Source organism: Phyllostomus discolor, chromosome 6 (genome assembly GCF_004126475.2).
Source record: "Phyllostomus discolor isolate MPI-MPIP mPhyDis1 chromosome 6, mPhyDis1.pri.v3, whole genome shotgun sequence".
Lineage (NCBI taxonomy): Eukaryota > Metazoa > Chordata > Mammalia > Chiroptera > Phyllostomidae > Phyllostomus > Phyllostomus discolor.
Window position 1 is genome coordinate 128,195,132 of NC_040908.2, and position 26,616 is coordinate 128,221,747.

Sequence of the window (26,616 nt, forward strand, 5' to 3'; positions counted from 1 at the left end):
GCACAACCAAAAGAAGGAAAACAACAAACTTAAAACAACCAGAACTGCCAGATAATTGAACTGTATGGAAGTCCCACAACCAAGGAGTTAAAGAAGGAACACTCATCCAGACCAGCAGGAGGGGCGGAGACAGGCAGACAGGGAGGAGAGGATGTGGGGCAAGGCAGCAGCTGGCAGACCTGGTAGCCCCACATTTGCATGCAGATAAACTGGGAGGAACAACTGGGGAGCAAGACAGAGCATGCAACCCAGGGTTCTAGCACAGGGAAATAAAGCCTCAAAAACCTCTGGCTATAAAAATCTATGGGGGTTTTGGCAGCAGGAGAAACTCCCAGCCTCATAGGGGAGTTCATTGGAGAGACCCACGGGGTCCTAGAATGTACTCAAACCCACCCATCTGGGAATAAGCACCAGAAGGGCCCAATTTGCTTGTGGGTAGCAGGGGAAGTGACTGAAAGCCAGCCAAGAACTGGGCAACTGGCATTGTTCCCTCTCAGACCCTTCTCCCACATACAGCGCCACAACACAGCGAAGTGGGTTGCCCCACCCTAACAAATACCTAAGGCTACAACACTTACTACATAACAGCCACTAGGAGATGGAAAAAATATAGCCCAAATGAAAAGACAGATCAAAGATCCAAAATCAAAACTAAGTGACAAAGAGATAGCCAACCTATCAGATGTAGTTCAAAATACTGGTAATCAGGATGCTCACAGAAATGGTTGAGTATGGTCATAAAATAGAGGAAGAAGTGAAGGCTACACAAAGTGAAATAAAGGAAAATGTACAGGGAACCAACAGTGACAGGAAGGAAACCGGGACTCAAATCAATGATTTGGAACAGAAGGAAGAAATAAATATCCAAACAGAACAGAATGAAGAAACAAGAATTCAAAAAAATGAGAAGAGGCTTATTCCCAGGAACCTCTGGGACAGCTTTAAACATTGAACACCTGAATCACAGGGGTGCTAGAAGGAGAAGAGGAAGAGCAGGAAATTGAAAACTTATTTGAACAAATAATGAAGGAGAACTTCCCCAATCTGGCAAAAAAAAAAAAAAAAACCAGAATTCTAGGAAGTCTAGGAAGCTCAGAGAGTCCCAAAGAAGTTGGACCCAAGGAGAAATACACCAAGGCACATCATAATTACTTCAGCCAAGATTAAAGATAAGGAGAGAATCTTGAAAGCAGCAAGAGAAAAGGAGACAGTCACCTACAAAGGAGTTCCCATAAGACTATCAGTTGATTTCTCAAAAGAGACCTTGCAGGCAAGAAGGGGCTGAAAAGAAGTATTTGAAGTCATGAAAGGTAAGGATCTACATCCAAGATTACTCTATCCAGCAAAGGTTTCATTTAGAATGGAAAGGCAGATAAAGTGCTTCCCAGATAAAGTCAAGTTAAAGGAGTTCATCATCACCAAACCCTGATTTTATGAAATGTTAAAGAGACTTATCTAAGAAAAAGAATATAAAAACTATGAACAGTAAAATGACAACAAACTCACAACTATCAACAACTGAACCTAGAAAAAGCAAACTAAGCAAACAAGCAGAACAGGAACTGAATCACAGAAATGGAGATCACATGGAGAGTTATGAGTGGGGAAAGGGTGGGGAGAGAATGGGGGAAAAGGTACAGGGAATAAGAAGCATAAATGGTAGGTAGAAAATAGACAGGGGGAGGTTAAGAACAGTATGGGAAATGGAGAAGCCAAAGAACTTACATGTATGACCCATGGACATGAACTAACGTGGGGGAATGTTGGTTGGAATGGGGGTACAGGTGGAGGGAATAAAGGGGAGAAAAAAATGGGACAACTATAATAGCATAATCAAAAAAATATGTATATATTTTTTAAAAAGCCCTGGCTGGTGTGGCTCAGTGGATTGAGTGCCAGCCTTAGAACTGAAAGGTCACCGACTCAATTCCCAGTCAGGTTACATGCCTGGGTTGCAGGCCAGGTCCCCAGTTGGGGGCGTGCAAGAGGCAACCAATCAATGTATCTCTCACACATTGATGTTTCTCTCCCTCTCATTCTCTCTCTCTCTCTCTCTCTAAATAAATAAAATCTTTTTAAAAAATTCCTATAACCTTTCAGTAGAAGAGAGCCATTCCCTGGCCGGAGATGGCACACTCCCATTTCTTGGGAAGTGCAATTCCTTAATAAATTTCCCACTTGCTTTGATTTCTAAAAAGAGAGAGAGATTTAACAACACCTCCTCTGTATGCTTTAGGTTGCTGTGAAACTCACAGGACAATGGATCTGAAAGAGGTTTGAACACAAAGATTACCCAACCAAGTCACTCTACAGTAGTGTTCACATAGGAGAGCAGGTTCTCCTTGATACCCAAGTGAAATGCTACCCAGATTTAATCCCAGATTTAGATTCAAGTAGCATTTACTAGGATGTTTGCCAGAGCTGAATCCACTGTATCCCATACAAGAGCATTCTTACACTGCAAACGAATGTGCCTTTTCCTAAACTTAGTGCTTTCACATCCCTGCAATTTTCACCAGGACAGCACCCTAGCCTAGACCAAACCTGTCACAGATTTATAAACAGCATCTTACCTTTTCCAGGCTCACCCCAGTCCTCTTGACCAAGGCTTGTAGCCGAGCGATTGTTTCATTCTCCTTGAGGAGCTCATAGGAATGCAAAGGGGAACCTGCGATGTTCCCATTCCTCTTGTCAGAGACAAGCTCAGATGCCCGGAGCCTCTTCAGCTTGGAGGCACTCTCACTGCAATGAAGGTTCCCTTCAGGAGGAATGCCAAATGCCATGAGAATCTCAGAGACTTCCTGGACAAACTCCAATTTGTTGGGAAACTGAGGCAGGTCCTCTGGCAGCTCAATGAAATGGTTGTCAATGTCCACAAAGCAGAGGTTGGCCTGGCAGTCAAAACAGGATGAGGAATGTGAACATTAATGAATAAGTTTCAAAAAGGATAATGAACAAGAGAGGAAAGAGAAAACATCTGAAATGGACACATATCAAGTATGGTATAAAGAAGATGAGGTTCAGGAAGAAAATAGACCTGAGTTCCAATCCTCCCCTGCCACTTTGTTGTTGTATGAGCTTGAGAAAGTTACTTAACTCTCTGAATCTGTTTCTTCAGCTATAAAATGGTAATAAAGAGATAAAATCAGAGTGGTAAGAATTATTTTTAGCATCTAGCAAAAAAGTCTCATATTATAAATGCTCATAAAATGTCAAATTCATAAATTCTTACAGTGGTAAAAAGAACACAAGGAGTACGTCAGAAAGTTAGGTCCCAGATCTGACTCTGTCACTTCTTCCTATATGGCCCTGAGCATACTATTATCCCTTTCTGAGCCTCAGTCTTGATTTGTAAGATTTGATTGCTGGTCTTGATGATTTCTGTGCTTCCTTCTGGCTTTACGATTGTTCTATATAGAGAGACACCACTCTCATACACTACACTACTGATGAGGTGGGTAATCTGGATTAACAAAGAACAATTTGGCAAAATCTATCTATACTTAATTTAAAGACAAAATTGACACAGAGAGGTTAAGTAACCTGTCCAATGTCACACAACTAGTAAGTATTACAGCTGGGATTTGAACTCAGCTTACCTGACTTCAGTCACACCCTCAAGCTCTTAACCATCCACTCTTCCCCTTAGTGTTCTTACACATTTCTTGTTCAATTTAACCTAAATATTTTATAGTTTCTGTGCTGTTGGAATTTTCTTGCAGCTATAAATTAGAAATACCTTTTATTTTTTATATTTATCTTATGACCATGAACCTGTTCTGACCAAGATATCTGTCATTTCCTTCATTGTAGTGCATTGTTAAGTGTTTAAGAATTTGTTTCATTCATAAAATGGGAATAATATTACCTATGTCACAGGTTTGTTTTGCGGTTTATGAAACAATCAATGTTGAAGACTTAGAACAGTGCCAGACCCACAGTGTATAACAAATGTTAGTCAAACATTGTTATTATCACTGTGGAATAAAAAACTTCAATAAATGGATATATATATAAAATTACTACATAGGAAAATTCTGTAATAAATAAAAATGCTAATGTATCATCAGATTTCTTAATTTTGCCACTGAAATAGATGCATTTAATTTACACCTCTGTGACTGCTAGTAAAAATTTTAATGCATATATTTTATACAATATCTTTCATGGTTTTAACACATTTTTCTAATGGGTTACTTATCATTTTTCTAACTCTTTGTATGTTACATGTGTTACACATATCTTCTCATAGTTTTTATCATCATTTCATTTAAAGATGTCCTTTCCTTAATTTAAAAAATCCAATTTATTAATCTGTATCTTGTTTACAGAAGTCAGAAATGTATTTTTTAATATTTTCTTCCAGAAAAATTAGATTTTTGCTTTTGACATTTAACTTCTTAATCCATCTTGTTTATTTTGTTATGGTGTAGGAATCCTTTTTTAGCTATTTTCCCCTATGAACAAGCAATTTTTCCAGTTCCATTACTAAGCAGTCCCTCCTTTGGACTAAGCAGTCCCTCCAGACGTCCCTACAGATGTCTGTATTGTGTAATAAAATCTTGGTCCACTTGTCCACCTTTTGTTTATCCTTGCAAAGAAAAGGCAGGATGGTAACATAAGTCTAGCTTAATAGAACTATTCCACAAATTCTCAATCTACTAAAACTGCATGTCATAACATCTCCATGCACGCATTCATTCAATAAACATTTGCTCAGTGTATAAATTACTCTACCAATCTGTAACTAAAAATGAGAACTTTCCCATATCCTCGATTTAAAGATTAGAAAATGAATCACTTACAATTTAGCTTTCTAGAGTTTCTCACAAGATAACAATTTTAAGCCCTGCCTAACTTAAAGGGCCAATAAATGTTTAAAAGGCTATTTTTGTTTATTCCTTTAAGACTTTAAAATTATAAATGCTTTCACACCGAGTCACTTAAAAAGACAGTAAAGACAGAACTAAATCATCTAGTCATGAAGAACACCTGCCTGCTTCCTAGGCCCTGTCCATTCAGCTAACAGAACAAAGCACTGTGGCCCACCAGAGGCACACAATGCATTGTGCCATTGATTCAGGGGAAAAAAGCAGTTTGTGCAATAGGAAACACTAAGGTAGCTAAAAATAACTGCATCCGCCCAACAGTGCTTGGTTTGGCTTTTCTCCCAATACTGTGAACCAAATATAGAATGTCTGTAAAGAATCTTATGAACTCCAAATGCTACATCCACATATTGAAGATATACTCCTGATCAAATGTGGCTAGAGAGAGAAAACCGCTCAGGGCCACTTCAGAGATGGGCTAGAGTAACACAGGAGCCTCTGAGTAGACACTACTAGCCATTCTCTGCAGAGTTGGGCTGAAGGAGGTAAGGATAAGAAGGCAAAGTAAAAAACGAGAACATTTAATTATTAGGTCACAGAATAGTCTCATGTTCTTTTCTACCAGGACACAGAGGGCTCTGACAAACAGAAGCCAACCTCAAACTCCTCATGTACCCCATTCCACAGCTGAGATGAGGCTAACTCCTGCAAAATAGCTTAGCAGACAAGAAGTCGCTTAGAAGGGGAAATGATCAGTTTTCCTCAGTTACTCTTCTGCCTTGTTAGTAAAGGCCATGGGAAGACTTAGCTGCTCTGAGGTAAGGACCACACGAATCCCCCAAAATCCAAAAAAGTCTCTCAAATCTCTTCCGGCAGGAGATCTCAATGCCCTTGCCTAGCCCTAAGTTCCTAACACCAAGTCACAGCCATCTCCACCCCGTAGTCTACCTCATGTTATTCACTGAAGGGGAGCACGACACACAACTTACTGGGAAAAAGATAATGAAGGAGTACCCTGAGAAAGGAGGGAAAAAAGTAGGAAAGAAGGACCCAAGATAGAAAGAAGAAACACCTCCTTCTTCACTTTTATATCCTCTGCTTGTGTCCCCTGACATAGCCGTGGACAACTGACTCCTTCCTGAACTCAGACAATGAAAAGCCAGAAAGAGAAGCACAGGACAAAAGATACCCCACAAAAGCAGCCCAGCACTTTTACTTGCTCAGGGTCAGCTGAGCTCATGTGTTGTTGTAGAAAGAAACAAAGGGCTTTTCAGACTTCTGATGCCCAAGATGGAGTAGCAACTGATGAATTCTGATATAGCGGAGGGTCAGCGAATATACACTCTCCGCCCTTCCAGAAGATAAAGTCCCTTTTACAAATCAAGCTGGCCCCACCCCACTGCTGTGATAATGCCCTTCTGCACAGGCCCAGTTGAATTTCCCCAGCACTGACTCAAAACTTCCTTCTAGCAGCATAAAGGTACACACAAGATGTCCACCAAAATGTCAAAACTAGTTATCTCTAGGTGGTGACATCTGAAGTAATTACTTTATTCTTTATATTTTCGTACACTTAGAATTTTTTTTACTATAAATGTATCATTTATGAGCTATCCCAAAGCTGTCTTTCAAAGATACTGTCACTCTCCACTCACTACATGTATCTTTCATGGTGCTTCACTCCTTGAGAAAGTCAGTTCTTTTCTCTCCAGTCTAAAGTTTCCCACAGGGACTAAAAATTAATAAATAAAATCTTAAAAAATAAATAAAACCAAAGGAAAGAAAAAACAGTAAAGAGATGTATTTGACTACAATTTAACTGTTACTAATGTGACATAATTATCAGCAGGTTCATCGCGCACACTACCCAAACGTGCCTAATGACATGAATGCTGCTCAGACCCAATTCCACAAGAACGCTCCCTTTTCGGAGGTCCCCTTACTCGTATTCTTCAGTTACACACAAAAAATCTTCCCCCCCAAAAAAATTCTGATGGAGGGAGGAAAAAGAATCATATTGACACTGGTATCCATTTTTTCCAAAGTCTTCTTCCCAGGCCTTGCTAATGACTAAGAAAGTCGGAATAGAAAAGCCCTTCCCAGCTGGTTTCGTACCAGCTACAAAATGACTGAAAAAGGTAGACCAGTTCTATTAGTAATTCTAGGAAAATAAAAAACAAAACAATCATTTCTAATCATGTTTTAAATCTATTTAGAATAAAGTAGGACGTACTTTATTTAAATACCAAAATTTTATATTTTGGTATTTAAAACAATAGGAAAGAGGAGCGGGCCACCCTCACAGCAAGAAAAGAAAAGCCTTCTCTCAAGGCCTTCTTATACTGAACAAAAAATGTTTTCGAAGCTGACTCGGTAACACAAGAATCACAATGATCGAATCAAGTTTTACAGATCAACTGTGGGCTGTAAAAGAAAACCACTGATTTATTAATATACATCTGACCACTAAAGTTATTATAAAATTATAGTTTGGGGCTTTCCTTAAAATAAAGGGGGGATAGGTACAGAAATATATAACTTAACACATATAAGTGTTACAGCTGGGCACTGAAAACATATGAATTCCTTACGCTACTCTTTTGCATATGTTTAAAATGTTTATGACAGCCCTGATTAGTGTGGCTCAGTGAGTTGGACAGTGTCCTGCAAAAGGTCACCAGTTTGATTCCTCCTCAGGGTATTATGTCTGGGTTGCAGGCCAGGTCCCCAGCTGGGGGCATGCCAGAGGTAAGTGATCACACATCGATGTTTCTCTCCCTCCCTTACTCCTCTCTAAAAATAAGTAAATAATATCTTTTTTTAAGTGTGTAAAATACTGTGATTGAAAAAGGCAATTCATAATTGTACAAACACAGAGACAACAATAGGGACTTTATACAAGGAGGGGCTCAAAAAAAAAGAATTTACTTACAAAAACTTGTACATTTATTCTTACATGTTTAAACTTCAGTCACCTTCAAAGCACTCTCCATTTGATGCATTACACCTATCGAGACTTTTCCTCTGCTTGAGGCAGTTTTTGAACTTACTGATTCTGATGCCGTTTAAGTGCTTCTGCTGTTTTTTGTTTCACCTCTTCCACATGGCAATTTTTTCATTGGGAAAACAAAAATGTTGCTCGAGGTAAGATCAGGTGAATAAGAGAGAGTAGGGCATGGGGATCATGACATTTTTGGTCAAAAACTGCTGGACAATCAGCATGGTGTGGGCAGATCACCCATCATGAAATGGGCAAACGTGCTGAAAGAGTCTTCCAAAAAAGTTCACTGAAGCCAAACACAGCCTCTCACAACATCAGCTGGTGCACTGATACAGATGGGTTCCTAGAACACTCAACCTGGGGTGAAGCCTATACTACAAGGGGCCTGCCCTCCAGAATATAATTCTGGTTTTTTTGTCAGGTCCCCTCTCATATGTCAAGTGATAAAGATGATGAGTGTTTCTGAAATGATATAAACTGAGGTAAATGTTCATTGTTTTTATTTTTCTCCTGGAAAGTTACTAACATTTCCCAAAATGAAAGAAAACAAATGTGGAGACAACACAGTGGGCATATCCCAAAGCCCTTCTCTTTCCAGTTCCAGATTGAGGCCAGGAGCATCAGCAGTCAAGCTCCACACTTCTCTCACCTCTTGAGGCAGCTCCAGCTTTGACCGGTCATCCAGGCCATTGGAATGCAAGCCCATCAGGTATGGAACAGGAGCATCTAAGAAATGTAGTAGAGAAGCCGGGAGAATAGGGACATAGACATGCTGCCATTGGAAAGGAAACATGAGAGCTGTAATTGTCTCCGCCACAGTCATCAGCCTCTGGTAATCTAGGTCAAAAGAAAAAACACACACAAAAACCAAACAGTCAAAATCAAGGCACTTGCTTCCCAAATAGTAAGTTAAACTCTTCAAAACAATTTCACATTTAGAAAGGATCAGAATAAATTTCAGCAAGGCTATGTGCAGAGTATGATTCCCCAGCGGGTATCAGAGACCTCAACAGATAAGTTGAAATACACCCTCCCCCACAGGTCCCTGATTATAATAAAATTTAATAAATAGCACTTTGCTCCAAACACTAAACCAGAATGTTCTGTCAGGTAGAACTGAAATCGAAAGAAAAGGAACAGTAGTCTGGGTCTCTGCTCAGCACGGAAGACAAAACAGGCTTCTTCAACACTCAGATTATGCCTGCATTCAATAAGGAGGTGCAGCCTGTCCTTATTGAGAACAGCACAGATGGGTTACTTTAACACTTCCCTAGAACTTGAAAGACCCAGAAGACTGACTTGCATGACTCAAAACTCTTGTTCTAGGTCAGAAACAGTGTGGAAGGGAAGGCCTGTGCTCACAGTTTAGCTCTTCAGAATGCAATTTCTAGACCTGGTTTGTTTTTTTTTTAATGAGTAATAAACACATTGGGGTAAAGCCAATAAAATGGACCAGTTACAATCAAAACTAAAAAAATTAATATTCACAAGCAGTATGTCCCCTGTTCAGGCCAAAAGAGACAAAGAAGGAACATACAATTTAAAATATTTGAGTAATATCCTTCTGGAATGGCTGCCTTCAAATGAGCTTTCACAAGGGTTAAAGTGGGTTCATGTACTAAAAACCCACGCCAACATTTAAACCACAGTTTGATTCATAAAGGAGTTATAGTGTAAGTAACAAAAAGCTTTCCAGAAAATCAGAAACACTGAGTAGGAAGTGAACAGAAGCTGGGATGTATCAACTAGGGAGCACCGTACATCTGCTCACTAATAATGCTTTGAAACTCATTGCCCTGATCCTGGCTAAGCAAAGAACACAACTTGGAAACCACTGTGTTTTCTCTTAACTAGTAATGCAAACAAATACAAATTATTGACTAAAACATCACAGTCTCTATCATTTTGAGTACACTATAGGAAAGGGCATCAAATGCTGTTTTGGGAAAACTAAGACATTTGACAGATAAATGATGTAACCAATCAGTGAGCAAAACTGAGCTCAGAGATTTGATCACCAACAACGGAAAAACAAAATACAACTAATTGACTTAGCAGAAGGACATAAGGACATGAACTTTTCATAGTCACTAAAGATCAGGGCTACACTGATACAAATTTAAAAAGAAAGTCTATCTCATTTTTTGTTGTGCCCACACAAAGCATTGTCATTCCCATATTAAAAACTATTTAGTAAGGATGCTTCCCCCCAGAAATGGAAATAACAATAAAGACAATTCCAAAATTACAAAAAAATACCCTCTTCAAAGGATTAAATTAGATTTTTATACATATACGTGTGCATGTGTGTGTGTATATATATATAATTTTAGAAACAGTAGTTAGTTGTACATGAAAGTAAGCCAACAACTGAATAATAAAATTTAGACAAGCTCTTACAAATTTTGGCAAGCTCTACCTTCAACCTTTCTGTGCTATGTCAATTCTATAGGGCACTATATAACTCTGTTTATCTGCTTTTTCCTGAAATTCTCCTGCTCTATGATTACTCTAAGAATCATTTAGAATTCTAATGATTCTGCATATGAGACCTCAATTCTTATATTTTCCAGCTCTTTTTTAAAAAGATTTTATTTATTTTTAGACAGACAGGAAGGGAGGGAGAAAGAGAGGGAGAGAAACATGAATGTGTGGTTGCTTCTCATGCTCCCTGTACTGGAGAACCTGGCCCGCAACCCAGGCATGTGCCCTGACTGGGAATCGAACCAGTGACCCATCAGTTCACAGGAGGCCACTCAATCAACTGAGCCACAGCAGCTCTTTTTTATAGATATAAATATCTGTAAATAATCTATTCAAGGGCAATAATCTTGAAAATCTCAGACATTATAAGTATTTTAAAATTCAAATTAAGATGAACCAAAAGAATGTAAAAGCTTAGAAAACTTTCAAGTGATATTTAAAGCTGATGGTCTAGTCTTACTATGTTCCAACACTGGCTCTTAAACACATACTTTGAGTAAATATTACACTGAATAACCATGCACGCACGCGCGCACACACACACACACCATTTCTGGATTTAAAAAAATTAGGCAGGACGTACCACAGGCCTTTTCAATCATGAAAAAAATAAAAAAACTTCCTCTTTCTCTCACCCAGAGTCAATAAGGCAGGTGCTTTATGTGGCTGGAATTCCTGGCACGTCTGCTCGAGGACAGTAACATCTAACAGAGGACAGGCAGACACTGAGTAAAGGAGTCCCTGAAATGCCTTTGTCATGAGTCTTCCTGGGCTCTAGCTACTGTGTCTGTGAACGTCTACTCTGTAATCACAAAGCAGGGCATGCTAGAGTCTGAAAGAAGGGACTTTCTCTGCTCCACAAAAGCCGGTTTTTCAATAGCACAGAGGTCTAGTTCTGGTTTTCCCTTACTCTTCTGGATGAATCTAATCTAGTATCTGAAATTCAGCCCACTTATTTCTGCTACAGTGGATAACTTTATTCACATCAGACCGAAATCTCTGAAGAATTCCTTTTCATGCCCTTGAAATGATGGTATTGTTAGAAACAAAACACTTTTGGAGGTGAGAGATAACCTCTTTCAACACTAAACTACTTTCCATTTATGTGGTTTGGCTTTATAGATAATAAAAATTTAGAATTTTATAGCCTTTTTGATTTGTGTGAGTTGTAGGTTTCTTTTTTCTTTACTTTTTTATATTTACAACCCATCTTGAAGAATGACCTAATAAACAATGCCTCAGGGATACAGCAATCCGTGGTACCCACACTAGGATGCTGATCTCCAAGAGCTGTAAGCAACAGTACAAAACCCATCTCTATACACCAATACACATGATAAAATCAGCACCTCCTTTGCCATTGCCTGTGTGTGCTCATGGTTCCAAGAAGGTGAAACCAATAAATAGGAAACAGCTGAAGGTCATCTGTACCCAAAGCATTTCAGCCAATCAAAATCAACTGGAGACACTTCAGCTTCAGGCAACTGCCAAGGTTCTCTCGCAGCTCCCATAATGTTTAGTGTGCAATTACTTTTAACAAAAAGAGATAATGCAAAACATTCTGGGATTACAACCACCACTAAGCAGTGAGAAAGACAGAATTAGCACATTTTATGACATGTCTCTGTGCCAAGAATACAGATTTGGGATCGCTCTACAGGTAAGTTCACTCATAAACTGCCGGGCAGCTCCTACACAATAGAAACGTAACTATAAACTGTCCTTAAATACCTGCACTTCTGTGAAAGCTGCGTGAATAAGGATGTTTCTAGTGTACTCTTTGTTCTTAAGAAACAACCTAATCTCTATGTCCTCATATCTCCAAAATACCTTACTAAATGAAAGAAGTGCAAAACAATGATTCACATCCATATATATACATGTTGTATATGCATAACAATGTCTGTAAGGAAACAGGAAAATAGTGGCAATCTCCCTGAAGGAGAACCAGGGACCAGAGGTGGAAGTCTTATATTTCACTATATGCCCTTTTATAATGTTTTAAGTTTCTACCATATGATTGAAATGCTTTTTTCCAAGTTTTAAAATACCATATTTAAAACACACATGAATAGGTATATTAAAATACTTTTAAGATATCATAATGTACACATATATAACTTAAATATTACAGCCCACTTCCAGGCAAGATGGAGGCATAGGCAGACATGGCTTGCCTCTTCCCACAACCACATCAAAATTGCAACTAAAATATAAAACAAGCATCACTCAGAACCATCAGAAATCCAGTTGAATGGAAGTCTGACAACTATGGAATTAAAGAAACCATGTCCATCCAGACTGGTAGGAGGGGCGCAGACATGGAATGGGCTGCTCCCTCACCCACCTGCAGTGGATAAAAATTCAGGAGGGATATCTCAGGAGCGAGGAGTCCCAGACACACACCAGAACCCCCAGCCCAGGGTTCCAGTGCCAGGAAGATAAGTCCCACAATTTCTGGCTGCAAAAACCAGCAGGGAGGTCAGTGAAAGAAACTTCTAGAGCCCCAAGGAGTTCCTCTTAAAGAAACCACACACAGACTTACCTACTTTGACTCATGCCCTCTGAGCTCCAGCAGCGGGGTAGCAGCTTGAAAAGCATCAGTGGCATATAGGGAGAAACTGAAGTGTCTGGCATCAAGGCAAGCAGAACCACTGTCCCTCTTATTAACCTTCCTCCCACAGAGTCAGCAAGCTCGTCCATATCTGCGACTCCATCAACCTGGCCAACACCATTTAACCCTCCTTGGAGAACCCCCAAGACTTGGCCCCACCCAACTTACAAGCCCAACCAAGCCCCTTTTCAATATGAATGGTTGGCCTTGGCTCATGCTTCACAACTTCCTAAATCCTATCAAACAATCAAGAGTGGGCCTCAGTAAGCCCTGGGCATGACACTAGCAGCAGCCACCTTAGATTCACAGCTTGGCTTCACCTGGGAATCTCCAAACCCAACACAAGTATAGAAGACATCTCAGATTGCTTTACAGCTCAGGAGCCCCAGAAAGAAACACAGGTGAGGGCTGACCTTGGCCTGTACCACCCAGGAAACCCCAGGGCCAGAGCACCCAGTGGACAGCTACAGACCACATCAGAGCACCAGCACTCTGCCCCTGCACAGATGATCCTCCACAGAGGGCAGGGGTTGGTGGTCAGTGGTCATAGCCAGTCTTTGCAGATGAATGGCCTGGTAAATCCCTCCCATTGATTGCCAACAGCAACCAAGGCTCAACCAAAAGAGGAGGATGTACTCAGCCCACACAAAGGGCACACCTCAAGTACCCAGCTTGGATGATAGGTGATGCTGTGCCCCTGGACCCTGCAGGACACCTATTACATTAGGCCACACTATCAAGACACAGAGTCAAGGCAGCTCTACCTAATACAGAGAATGAACACAGGGAGGCTGCCAAAATGAGGAGACAAAGAAATATGGCCCAAGTAAAAGAACAGATCAAAACTGCAAAAACAGCTAAACAAAATGGGGATAAGCAATCTGTCAGATGCAGAATTCAAAACACTGTTTATAAGGATGCTCAAGGAACTTAGTGAGGACATCACCAGCATAAAAAAAGATCCAGTCAAAAATGAAGGAAACACTAATAGAAGTAAAGAACCATTTACAGCCCTGGCTGGTGTAGTTCAGTGGATTGAGCTCGGGCTGCGAAACAAAGTGTCGCAGGTTCAATTCCCAGTCAGGGTATATGCCTGGGTTGCAGGCCATGACCCCCAGCAACCACACATTGGTGTTTCTCTCTCTCTCTCTATCTCCCTCCCTTCCCTCTCTAAAAATAAATAAAATCTTAAAAAACAAGAACTATTTACAGAGAAACAACAGTAGAATGGATGAAGCCAAGAATCAAATCAATGACTTCAAACACAGAAAGAAAAAAACAACCATGCAGAAGCACAGGGAAAAAAAGATTTAAAAAATGGGAATACTATAAACAGCCTCTGGGACAATTCTAAGAGGTCCAACATTTGCCTCATAGGGGTGCCAGAAGGAGAAGAGAAAGAGCAAGAAATTGGAAATCTATCTGAAAAAATAATGAAAGAAAATTTCCCTAATTTCATGAAGGAAATAGACATGCAAGTCCAGGAAGCCCAGAGAATCCCAATTATGATGGATGTAAAGAGGCCCACTCCAAGACACATCATTGCTAAAAGGCCAAAGGTTAAAGATAAAGAGAGACTCTTAAAAGTAAGGGAAAAGGCCCTGGCTGGTGTGGCTCAGTGGGTTGAGTGTAGGTCTGCAAACCAAAGGATCACTGGTTTGATTCCCAGTCAGGGCACATGCCTGGGTTGCAGCCGGAACCCTAGAGTGGGGCATGCAAGAGGCAACTGCACATTGATGTGTCTCTCCCTTTCTCCCTCCCTTTCCCTCTCTCTAAAAATAAGTAAAATATTTTAAAAATTTAAACACATTATCTGGAAAACCTAGTGAATGAATTATTTATGGATGCTGCTTATGCAAGAAAAACAATACATACATCTGATTGGTGGACCCATAACCAAAGGAAATGCCTAGATCTTTCATCAAAAGATTGGTGACTATATACTGATGTTTTAAGTTAAAATAAAATGTTTAATAGATGTATCATTTTTAAGATTCCCAGACTTAAATGGCTTTTTCAATTATTCAATTCACTACCCTATTAAGTCACAGAAAGAAATTCTGCTCTATTTGTAATTTTAAAACATCCACTAAAAACTAAGCTATTTAAAAAAAAAAAACTATATAACCTAAAGAACAACTATTATCCAGTAGTAAAGAAGCTGAGCTACTCAAATTTTAAAAAAACACCACTTACAACTGCCTCATAAGTCATCCAAGGGGTTAGACTTTTAGAGTCTTACAATTTCACCTGCACTCCTTTTCCCCAACACCTCTTTTCTATTCAGAAGGCAAGACACGCAGTGCGCAACACCAACTGTAAGTGGTGAAGGCATGTTTTTGGAGGATCAGAGAGATTTTCATCCACATAAGGCCTTCGAATCATAAATAAAACTATTTCAAGAAAACCAATGTGAATTGTTTACAATACTCTATTAATAATAGAGAGTATAACCTACATCCAATACAAGGCCACTCCATTTTAGCCTCAGCCATGCTTGACAATGCCCAGGAAGTTTTTGGAAAAAGCTTTTTCTTGACAGTGATAAGCATGACTTTGCATCCTGAGTTCACTTTGATTCTACACGCAAACCTCCACTCCCTTTGTATTATGGACACAATAACCCACATTCTGGGAAATATTAGAAGCTCTGATGGGAAAATGTTACCTGTCCCATTTTAATCTTCCTTGTCCTGCCTCTAAACATCCTCTACGCATTATAGCACCTGAATGCCACTGCACTTTCTAACACCCTATCCAGTTTGGTTTCCTCCTCTCTGCTCCATTTAAAACTAGTCTTCACTATTCAGCTAAGTCACTGTTTCAAAATATTTTTGCCAAGCTCCAGCCAAGAAACCACAACTAAGAAGCTACAGTACTTGTGCAAATCTATATTTCACCCAGAGAAAGGAGCCTGAAACTTCATATTCTAAACCAGAAGTTGCAAGATGAAGCCTCAGGAATCACGTTCAGCCAAAAGGTGCTTTTCATTTGGCCCACAGTGTCTAACAAGAATGTTGTTGCCAATGTTTAAAAATCAGACATTTAACATTAAAAATCTGGGTCCTCATGAACAATTGGAAGATCTAACATTAGGCCAGCACTCCCACACGAAATTAACCGGAGGTAATTACTGGCTATCCAGTTTAGATGGGGGTATGTGCCCTTCCATTCAATGTAGCCTCTATTACTTCACCCACGGACCAAATATGGGACAATTTAAGCACCAAAATAAATAATTATAGTAATGTATAACCTACTGAATAAAATTAAAATCTATGAGTCTATACAATAAAAAACTAACAAAGAGACCTGGCTGGCGTAGCTCAGTGGATTGAGCATGGGCTGTGAACCAAAGTGTCGCAGGTTCGATTCCCAGCCAGGGTACATGCCTGGGTTGCAGGCCACAGCCCCCAGCAATCGCACATTGATGTTTCTCTCTCTCTCTTTCTCCCTCCCTTCCTTCTCTAAAAATAAATAAATAAAATATTTTTAAAAAACTAACAAAGAAACAAGATGAAATGTTCTTCCTTGTAGTAAAATGCCAATTAAGAAATACAGTATTATAGAGTTAGGAAAGAAAACAACCATTTTGGAACCCCAAAGGTAATAACTAATTCCAATTAGAATTGTCAATGGATGTTAAAGCCATTTGGCAAAACTCTGAAGAGGAACAGCATAGAGTTTCAAAGTACCTCCCACAAGTTACTTATTAATTACAAAGGGGGAAAAAAGACAACTTTTCAGTTTAGAAATTTGGCAGACATCATCTTAATCTTAACCAAGTGATCAAATTAACACTACCAAAAATGGGACAAAATGACATCATGTGCCTTCCATAGTGATAAAATAGACATTATGTGTCTCCTTATATAATGCACTGAGAGAATTACAATATCACTTCTGTGACATTCCAGCCAAAAACATATAACTTGAATCTAATCATGAGAAAACATCAAACAAGTCCAAATTGAAGGATATTCCACAAAATACATTGCCTGTACTCTTCAAAAATACAATACCATTAAAGACATAAAGAATTGACAAAAGCAATACATATTATAGACCAGCTCATAGATCAGGAATAAAAATAAACCATCATAACAGACATTTTTGGACAATGGTAAAACTTGAATATAGTATTGTATCTATATTAATATTTCCTAGATTTGGTGATCGTACTATGGTTATGTAAGAAAACGTCTTTGTTCTTATGAAATAAAAGCTGAAGCATTTAGGAATCAATGGACATGGTGTCTACAACGACTCTTAATGGTTCAACTAAGTTCACACACGAGAGAAGGATGCATGGATGGACCTGAAGAACATTATGTTAAGTGAAATAAGCCAGTCAGAGAAAGACAAATAGCAATTATTTCGCTCATATTTGGACTCTAATGAACAAATTGAACTAACAAGCAAAACAGAAAAAGACTCATAGAAAGCAGGGTGCAGTTCTCGGGGGAAGCTGAGAGGATATGCAGGAATTGAGAAAAAGAGAGAAACAACTCGTGGACACCAACAACAGTGGGTAACTGCAGTGAGGAGGGAGCATAGGGGGGATAAATGGTAATGAAAAAATACAATAAAAATAATTTTAAAAAAATAAATAAATAAAAATTACACCAGAGAGAGAGAGAAAGAGGAATGATAAAACAAATGTGGCCAAATGTTAACAATTGGTGAACTGTTCTTCAAAAAGCTCTTTGAATACTTCTTGAAACTCTTTCATAAGTGGGACATTATTTTAAAATAAAAAGTCAGAAACAAAACCTCTAATGACTAAGCATCTCAGAATAACAAAGGCTTTACAATGGCCTGCAAGACTTCGTACAATCTGGCCTCCTGTTAAGTCTCTAACACCATCTGCTACTAGACTCCTGCTCTCTCACTCCACTCCACCCACCAGCTTCCTTGCTGTTCTTGAACAAAGCAGACACATGTTTGTCTCTGAACCTTTATACTTCCTGCGCCCTTTGCTAATTACTTCCCCTACAGTTATTAAGATGGGTCACTCAGAGAGGCCCAAACTAATCGCTCTATTAAAAATTAACACTTCCCTTCGCCAAATACCATCATCCTCTTCCTATTTCATTTTTCTCCATGGACCATATTATCAGCTTACATACTATACATTTTATTTTATTTAATTACCTCTCTTTCCCCATTACAATATAAGTTCCACTGTAGGAAGAATTTTTACCTGTTTTGTCCAGCACTGTATCTCTAGACCCTGGAACAATACCTGGCACACAGCAGGCTCTCAATAAATACGTGCTGAGTGAATGAATTTTATGTGACTTGTCTGGGTCATTCAATTAATATCTGTTTCCTTCTGATCTCCTTCATTATTAAGTACAAACCTGCTGCTCACATTCATGTAACCTCTCACTTACAAAAACAGTTCAGCTATAACAAATGACAGAAAGAAGCAACACATCCTCATTTTCTTAAATATAGTGGGGTTTTTTTTTCAAATACAGGAGTGGGCAAAAGTAGGTTTATAGTCGTGAGTACGTGAAACACAAAGTTTATTATTGTACTATTATTTATTTATTATGTTATTTATTTGTATTATAACTGTAAACCTCATTTTGCCCAACCCTGTATATGAACAATCATTGTTTGTGAATCCTTAATTTTACTGTCAAGGTAAGAAAGGACAGAAATAACTCTTCCGAATGACAGAACAGAACTGATAGAAAGTCAGTGTCCCATGAACATTGCCTCCTGCCCCTTTTTAACATCAACCAGAAGAGATTATTATCAGGATACACAGTTACCCTCACAGACTGGAGTGCCCAACAGAAGGCCATGGTAATAGCCAACAAGAAATGGTACCCTGCCCTGGCTAGTGTGGCTCAGTGGATTGAGCATTGGCACTGGTTCGAGTCCCCATCAGGTTTCAGGCCTGGGTTCCTGGCCAGGTCCCCAGTTGGGGACGTGCAGGAAGCAACCGATCAACATATGTCTCACACATTGATGTTTCTCTCCTCTCTTTCTCCCTCCTTTCCCCTTTCATAGTCCATTGGTTTCCCATCCACCACAGACCTGAAAAAGATCTGAGTTTTGCTCAAATTGTAACAGCCCTTGATCTTTATAGCCAGCCCCATTGTTTCCGATAGGGAAAGGGAGGACCTATGCAGGAAGAGAGCTCTAGTAAGCACTGACTTACGCTGTGAGTAGAGCAGGATTTGAAACTCCAGAAGAGCACAAGTAAAAAGTTGAAACACGTTCTCCACCCCAAGCAGTTCAAAGACCTCTCTGACAGGAAAGTCGAATAGGGGAAGCTCATTGGTACTTGGTCTCTGGCAGATTATTGGCCCATAGACCCCAGAAAACTTCAAGGACCGGCCAGGAGGTGGGAGTGGCACCTCATAGAGTACATTGTATATGTAGCTCTCAAGGGGCAGTGGAGGGGGCTGAGGTGAAGTGACTGCCTGGTGAAGTTGTTCCAGAACACTCCGACATGCTTTCATGAAGGACATGGGTGTGATGAGGCAGATGCATTTAGAGACATACAGCGTGTCTCGGCTAATGTCATATGAGTTGAATCGCTGCAGCTTGGTCCCAGGAGTGCCTTCACCATCCTCCATGTCACTGTGGTCTCGGCCATCAGCAGAGTGAGCATATATGACATCATACTCAGCATTATGCATGTGGTAGAGCGTCTGCATTGCACTGCAGATCTGCTTGCTAGTCACCTCCTCATAAAACGTGAGGGCAAACCCAAATGTCCGAGAGCCATCCTCCCTTGTGATAATAAAGGCATGGAACTGGGGCTCCCTGGGATCAGCCTGGGTCTTGAATGCCAGCCCTTTCGGCATGCACAGCTGCAAAAGATAACAAGAAAACAGGTGATGAGAATAATCACTGCTGACCCTCTTTGCAGAAACCCATCACTATTTATTTACTTACAGAGCAGCCACTGTCCTGGGTGTTTGGGATATCAAGATCAACATAGCAGAATATCTGCTCTAAAGATCTCTCATTCTAAATAAGAAACACTGCCCTAGCTGGCGTGGCTCAGTGGATTGAGCACCAGCCTGCAAACCGAAGTGTTGCCGGTTTGATTCCCAGTCTATGGCACATGCCTGGATTATGGGCCAGGTCCCAGGTAGGGGGTGCATGAGAGGCAACCACACATTGATGTTTCTCTCCCTCTCTTTCTCCCTCCCTTCCTCTCTAAAAATAAATAAATAAAATCTTTTAAAAAATAAGAAACACAAGTAAATACAATGATAATGGAGTCATCAGAACTATACAGAAGTATATATAAAGTACCAGGAAACAAAGAACAGACAATTCAGCCTAGGAACATCAGAAAAGGCTCCACAGACGAGGTTATGTTAGAGTTCCTCAGGTGGACAAAGGGAAGAAGGATACTTGAGGGGCAGGAAGACAATGCACAAGATGAGGTAAAAGAGAGCAGCATGACAGCATGTATTGAGAGATGATGCTAGAAATATATCTAAAGACCAGACAGGTGCAGCTTTGTATCTAAAAACAAAATCAAGTTTTAGACTATCAGCTCACAGAACTTTGTCATCAATAACACCTTCTCTGTTCATAGAAAAAAGGGTGCTCATTTCACACAAAGCAAGGAGACAGCAATCAGGATAAAGATGTTCTTTTTTTCACTTTAACTCCAGTGCTATAAGCATCTCAACAGTATAAGCAACCAATAGCTCAATGCTACAAAAAAGTTTGCTGATCCAATACTATGTATTTGTACATACATAGTAAAGAAACTTGGATAGCTAATCAAATCGATCTGAATCCATCAGTTCACATTTTCATTTTATATAAACCTAGCTATACAAACAAACTACCAGCAACTTAATTTAACAAATACTAGGACCTACATTATGTTGTATCCATTATCCTTGAACTTGACTTCCCAAAGCCTACGTGTTTTTAGACTATAACATGTTGCCTTACAGTCAAAATGGCAAAGTAGGCAGATGTGGCTTGCCTCTTCACACAACCACATCAAAATTGCAACTAAAATATAGAACAACCATTACTGAGAAAGGTCAGAAATCGAGTTGAATGGAAGTCTGATAACAACGGAACTGAAGAAACCACATCTATCCAGACTGATAGGAGGGGCGCAGATGCAAAATGGGCTGGCCCCACACCCACATGAATAAAAATTCAGGAGGGATATCTCAGGAGCAAGGAGTCCCAGACACACACCAGAACCCCCAGCCCAGGATTCCAGTGCAAGGAAGATAAGTCCCCACAACTTCTGCCTGCAAAAACCAGTGGGGATTGAGTTAATGAAGGAGGCTGATGGAGCCAGCCCTACGCAGATTCTCTTGGGGGACCCACACACGGACTCACCTACTCTCACTCCCTCTGGGCTCCACCACCAGGGTGGCAGCTTGAAAGGCACCAGTGGTATATTGGGAGAAACTAAAGTCTCTGACACTGAGGTGAGCAGAGGTCTTTGTCCCTTTGCTGAGCCCTCGCCACAATAGAGCTGGTAGGCTGGTGCCATATCTGAGACTCCATCAACCCGGCTAACACTGTGTGATCCACCTTGGAGATCCACAGAAGCTTTACCCCACCCAACTTATGGGTCCACCCAAGCTTCTTCATAAGAATGACTCATCTTGACTCCTAAATCCTATCAAATAATCAAGAGTGGGCCTCAGTGAGCCCCGGGCACGAACTAGCAGCAGCCACCTTAGATTCACAGCTTGGCTTCACCTGGGAATCTCCAAACCCAACACAAGTATAGAAGACATCTCAGATTGCTTTACAGCTCAGGGGCCCCAGAAAGAAAGACAGGTGAGGGCTGACCTTGGCCTGTACCACCCAGGAAACCCCAGGGCCAGAGCACCCAGTGGACAGCTACAGACCACATCAGAGCACCAGCACTCTGCCCCTGCACAGATGATCCTCCACAGAGGGCAGGGGTTGGTGGTCAGTGGTCATAGCCAGTCTTTGCAGATGAATGGCCTGGTAAATCCCTCCCATTGATTGCCAACAGCAACCAAGGCTCAACCAAAAGAGGAGGATGTACTCAGCCCACACAAAGGGCACACCTCAAGTACCCAGCTTGGATGATAGGTGATGCTGTGCCCCTGGACCCTGCAGGACACCTATTACATTAGGCCACACTATCAAGACACAGAGTCAAGGCAGCTCTACCTAATACAGAGAATGAACACAGGGAGGCTGCCAAAATGAGGAGACAAAGAAATATGGCCCAAGTAAAAGAACAGATCAAAACTGCAAAAACAGCTAAACAAAATGGGGATAAGCAATCTGTCAGATGCAGAATTCAAAACACTGTTTATAAGGATGCTCAAGGAACTTAGTGAGGACATCACCAGCATAAAAAAAGATCCAGTCAAAAATGAAGGAAACACTAATTGAAATAAAGAACCATTTACAGGGAAACAACAGTAGAATGGATGAAGCCAAGAATCAAATCAATGACTTCAAACACAGAAAGAAAAAAACAACCATGCAGAAGAACAGGAAAAAAAGAATTAAAAAATGAGGATAGTATAAACAGCCTCTGGGACAACTTTAAGAGGTCCAACATTTGCCTCATAGGGGTGCCAGAAGGAAGAGAGAAAGAGCAAGAAATTGGAAATCTATCTGAAAAAATAATGAAAGAAAAGTTCCCTAATTTCGTGAAGGAAATAAGACACGCAAGTCTAGGAAGTGCAGAGAATCTCAATTATAATGGATACAAAGAGGCCCACTCCAAGACACATCATTGCTAAAAGACCAAAGGTTAAAGATAAAGAGAGATTCTTAAAAGCAAGGGAAAAGAAGTTAGGTACCAGAAGGTTGCCAGACTTGAGGGGGGAAAGGGGAATGGGTGAAGAGGTGAGGGGATTAAGAAGTACAAATAGGTAGTTACAGAATAGCCATGAGTATGTAAAGTACAGTATAGGAGGTGGAATGGCCAAAGAACTTATACACATGATCCACGGACATGAACAACCATGAGAGGATTGACTGAGGGGGTGAGGTGCACTGTAATGGTAAGAGGGTCAAAAGGGGAAAAATCAGGACAACTGTAATAGCATAATCAATAAAATATAACATAAAAAAGAATGTAACATGTTAAAATTAAATAAGCACTCATCTAGGCATCAAATCCTTGAGGCTTTCTAAAACTCAGTTATCTCATCTGTGAAATAAAGGTAATACAGTATACTCTACTTATTTCACACAGTTATTGTATATATTGAACACGATCATCCTCTAAAAACTATAAAAAGCTATTAAAAATTAACAGAGGTAGTATTGATACAAGTATGCAGTTAAGAACAGAGCTCTAGAACCAGAATATGGTGTTTAAACTCCAGCTCAATTGCTTCTACCATGTGACCTTGGACACATGACTTAACCTCTTTGGATATTAGTTTCCTCACTTGTAAAATATTGCATATGTCTTTATGTTCACTTAGTATTATCTACATAAGGGGTATTATGAAAATTAAATGAGTTAATTCATGTAAAATGCATGTCATGTAAAATGCCTAGCACAAGGTGACTCAATGAAGGTTAGCTTATTCAAAGTAGTACTTCTCTACATGCCCTATCTAAAATTATGAGGAAACAAAAATGGTCATTTCTGCCATATCACTCAGACATATACAACACAGATTGATAGAAAATTGCTTTAAACCTCACTCTTCATGTAATCTCAATACTATAAGCAACCAATAGCTCAGTACCATAAAAAAAGTCTGCTAATCCATTACTATGTATTTGTCTCACACAACAGAAACACATTACGACTTTCAGTATTTTGATACATGTATTCTGAATATTTGATATATTCGTCAAAATGCAGAATCATGAACAATATAAATACAATCCCTTTTTCAAAATTTAGTCTGTAAATTCTAGTATTTGTGGCTAACAAATACTAACCATTCCCACTGCATCTTGGTCAAAGGGATTCCATTCTACGTTCTCAGGATATCGTGCAAGGACCTTAGACTTGAATGTTCGTCTCAATGGTGTCTGCTCAAAATTTTCCCCTACAAGAAAAGAAAAGAAGTAAATCATTTCCACAAAGTCCCTTGAAATTACCAGGTTATGAATGTCTGAGCTTGGTAGTCCAGCAATGTACAGAAATGAACACAAAGCAAGACAGAGAAATGCCAACCATCTAAGAATAGGAAAGGTATCAAAGTTTTTAGGTAAGTAAAGAAGCTGAAAAGTTTAGCATAGTTAATATTGGACACCAAAAGCTATCATTTCTTTCCATTAAAATGAAAACGATTACTATAAACCCAATGGTTAATTTTCTTGGGAGAGAAGGGAGAAAGCACAAAAAATGATAAAGGATTATATCCATCTTTTCTTTTTTTGTATGCCATCTTTAGTTTGCTTAAAGTCAAATAGTAACAGCATTGAAGCATAAGTGATTTTAAATTCAGAATGAAATATGCATTTCTATGATCTCTAAAAAAATGCAAAGGGACTAAAAGATTCGAGAACAGTAAGAACGCAGATTTCAAGGTAAATCTAATAAGCAATTTTGTCAATTCAAAATCATTTGAAATTTCTGAAATACTCCTTTGTTTCCCCCTTCGTCCCCCTAAAAACATTAGAGCATGTTGAAATAAGAACATTACAGTGAAAAGAGGAAGAACCAAAGAACCTATCACCTAGAGGGATACAAATGTGAAAAGTCTACTAGTCAAGGCGCAAGAAAGTTAGAAGGTCAAAGGGTACAAAATGCAACGGAAGAGACATATGTAAGAGGAACCAGAAAGCTTTGTGTATTCTCAATTTTCTTTTGTTTTTACCTTCAGTTGTACTGGAAATGAAAGGGCTGGTACCATCCCTGGCTTTAGAAGCCTGTATGTACTGGCATAATGCTATATGACAAATGAAATAACACAGTATTACAATAAAGTAGTGTGATTCAAACATTTTGACCATGACTCCAGTATGAAATAAATTTTTCAACATGAAGTAATACACAGACATAATATATATCTAAATTTATCTAAAATAAAAATTTCACAAAATACTTACCCTTACTATGTCACACCCTCTCATAATTTCTATTCTATATCATTAAAATTAAATAAGCTAACTGCAGACCTACCAACAGTTACAATTCAGTTTGAAAAACATTACAATACAGAATAATGGGATGAAGAGCTCAACCAATATCAAATTACTATAAAGTCACTAGTGCTATACTCAAAAGTATGTTGCCTCAAATATTGCTTTTCTTAAGGGGTTATGGAGTGAGGGACAAATTAAATGTGCCTAAATATTTCAAACAAATAAATTTAGTAGGAGCCACAGAAAAATATGTAGTAAACATAATCAAGGACAATTCAACTGAATTTTATATCTATTTACTGAGTAATTATGCTATACAAGGACTTTGAGTACTGTGGGGGACAGAGATAAACCAGATGAAATGCCTATCCTCAAGGACCTTACTATCAAATATATAAGGAAAGAACATACACAAATAACCATTTCATAGGGAGGATCCAGATCTTCGGTCTATTTGGTCTAACTATTCAGACACATGCGTACAGGACCCTGTTCACGTGCTCTAGTTGATACAATAAATTCTGTTCCAACTATAGTTTTTAAAAACTTGGTTTGAAACCCAAAGGGGTTGGTGATTACTAAGAAAGATGCATTCTTCATCAACACAGAATTGGGGTGACCTAAAGTCAGACAGTCCTTCACTCTAAATCATCCCAGAGCCAATGCAACAATTCCTAAAAAAGAAGAGTTTGTAATAATTCTAAGGAAATTGTCCCAGAAACTAACAATGATGAGAGTCAGAAAGTTATTGTTTTTAAAACTAAAACCTCTGCTTTCACACTCTCAGGTTCTGTCCATCATCACTGGAAGCCCACTTATTCAACCTCTGACAAGGCTCAACTTTTTGTTAGTAAAACAGGTACCACAATTTCAATCTCTCTCATTTCCTGATTCCTTCTTCCAAACTGATTTTTCTGGAACTCTTTTCCAATAAATTTCATCTCTCAAAATACATTTGGTTCTTTTTTTTAAATGATTTTATTTATTTATTTTTAGAGAAATAGGAAGGGAGGGAAAGAGAGAGGGAGAGAAACAGCAATGATCGAGAAATACATAAATCAATTGCCTGTCGCCCCCAGCCCAGGACATGGCTGGCAACCCAGGCATGTGCCCTGACGGGGAATCGAACTGGCAACCTTTTGGTTCTCAGCCTAGTGCTCAATCCACTGAGCCACACCAGCCAGGACCATCTGGTAATCTTCACTAAAGACTGGCAAAATCAGCAGGTAGCTGGTACCAGTGGAAGCAACAAAGCCCTACAGCTATGTAGAGCTTGTCTCAGAGCTTTCAGTGACACCTGCAAAGAGCCCACTCACAGCAAGTCTGAATTTACAGTACAAAGTAATTAAACAGCAAGCAGACAACATAATGATCTTGTCTACAGTATGAGATTCTCAGAATGTATTTTTAAATTGTATTCAGTTCTGAGAGAAGATAAGGATTTCTTCCTGCTAAGCTTCTTCAGTTTTGTCAGTTTGCTTATTTCTTCCTTAACTAGGCTAGAAAATCCCCTCAGTAAAAACCACAAAATATACAAACATACTGTAAGTCCTCACTTAACATCATCAATAGGTTCTTGGAAACTGCAACTTTAAGCAAAAAGATGTATAATCAGCTAATTTTACAATGGG

The 26,616-nt window shown here is 39.5% G+C and overlaps 1 protein-coding gene across 4 annotated transcripts in view; it reads right to left on the reverse strand.

Annotated features, from left to right (window-relative positions):
- Positions 1-26,616, reverse strand: part of DENND5A (DENN domain containing 5A) — a 95,494-nt gene that overhangs the window by 42,115 nt on the left and 26,763 nt on the right. For 3 of the 4 annotated variants that reach the window (XM_028514392.2, XM_028514394.2, XM_036028997.1), the window contains exons 2-6: positions 24,718-24,789; positions 23,834-23,943; positions 19,104-19,761; positions 8,480-8,667; positions 2,574-2,891 (exon numbers count right to left, since the gene is read on the reverse strand). In XM_028514392.2, coding sequence (XP_028370193.1) covers positions 2,574-2,891; positions 8,480-8,667; positions 19,104-19,761; positions 23,834-23,943; positions 24,718-24,789 — 1,346 coding nt within the window. The remainder of the gene's footprint in view (positions 1-2,573; positions 2,892-8,479; positions 8,668-19,103; positions 19,762-23,833; positions 23,944-24,717; positions 24,790-26,616) is intronic. The other variant, XM_028514393.2, reaches the window with a different exon arrangement.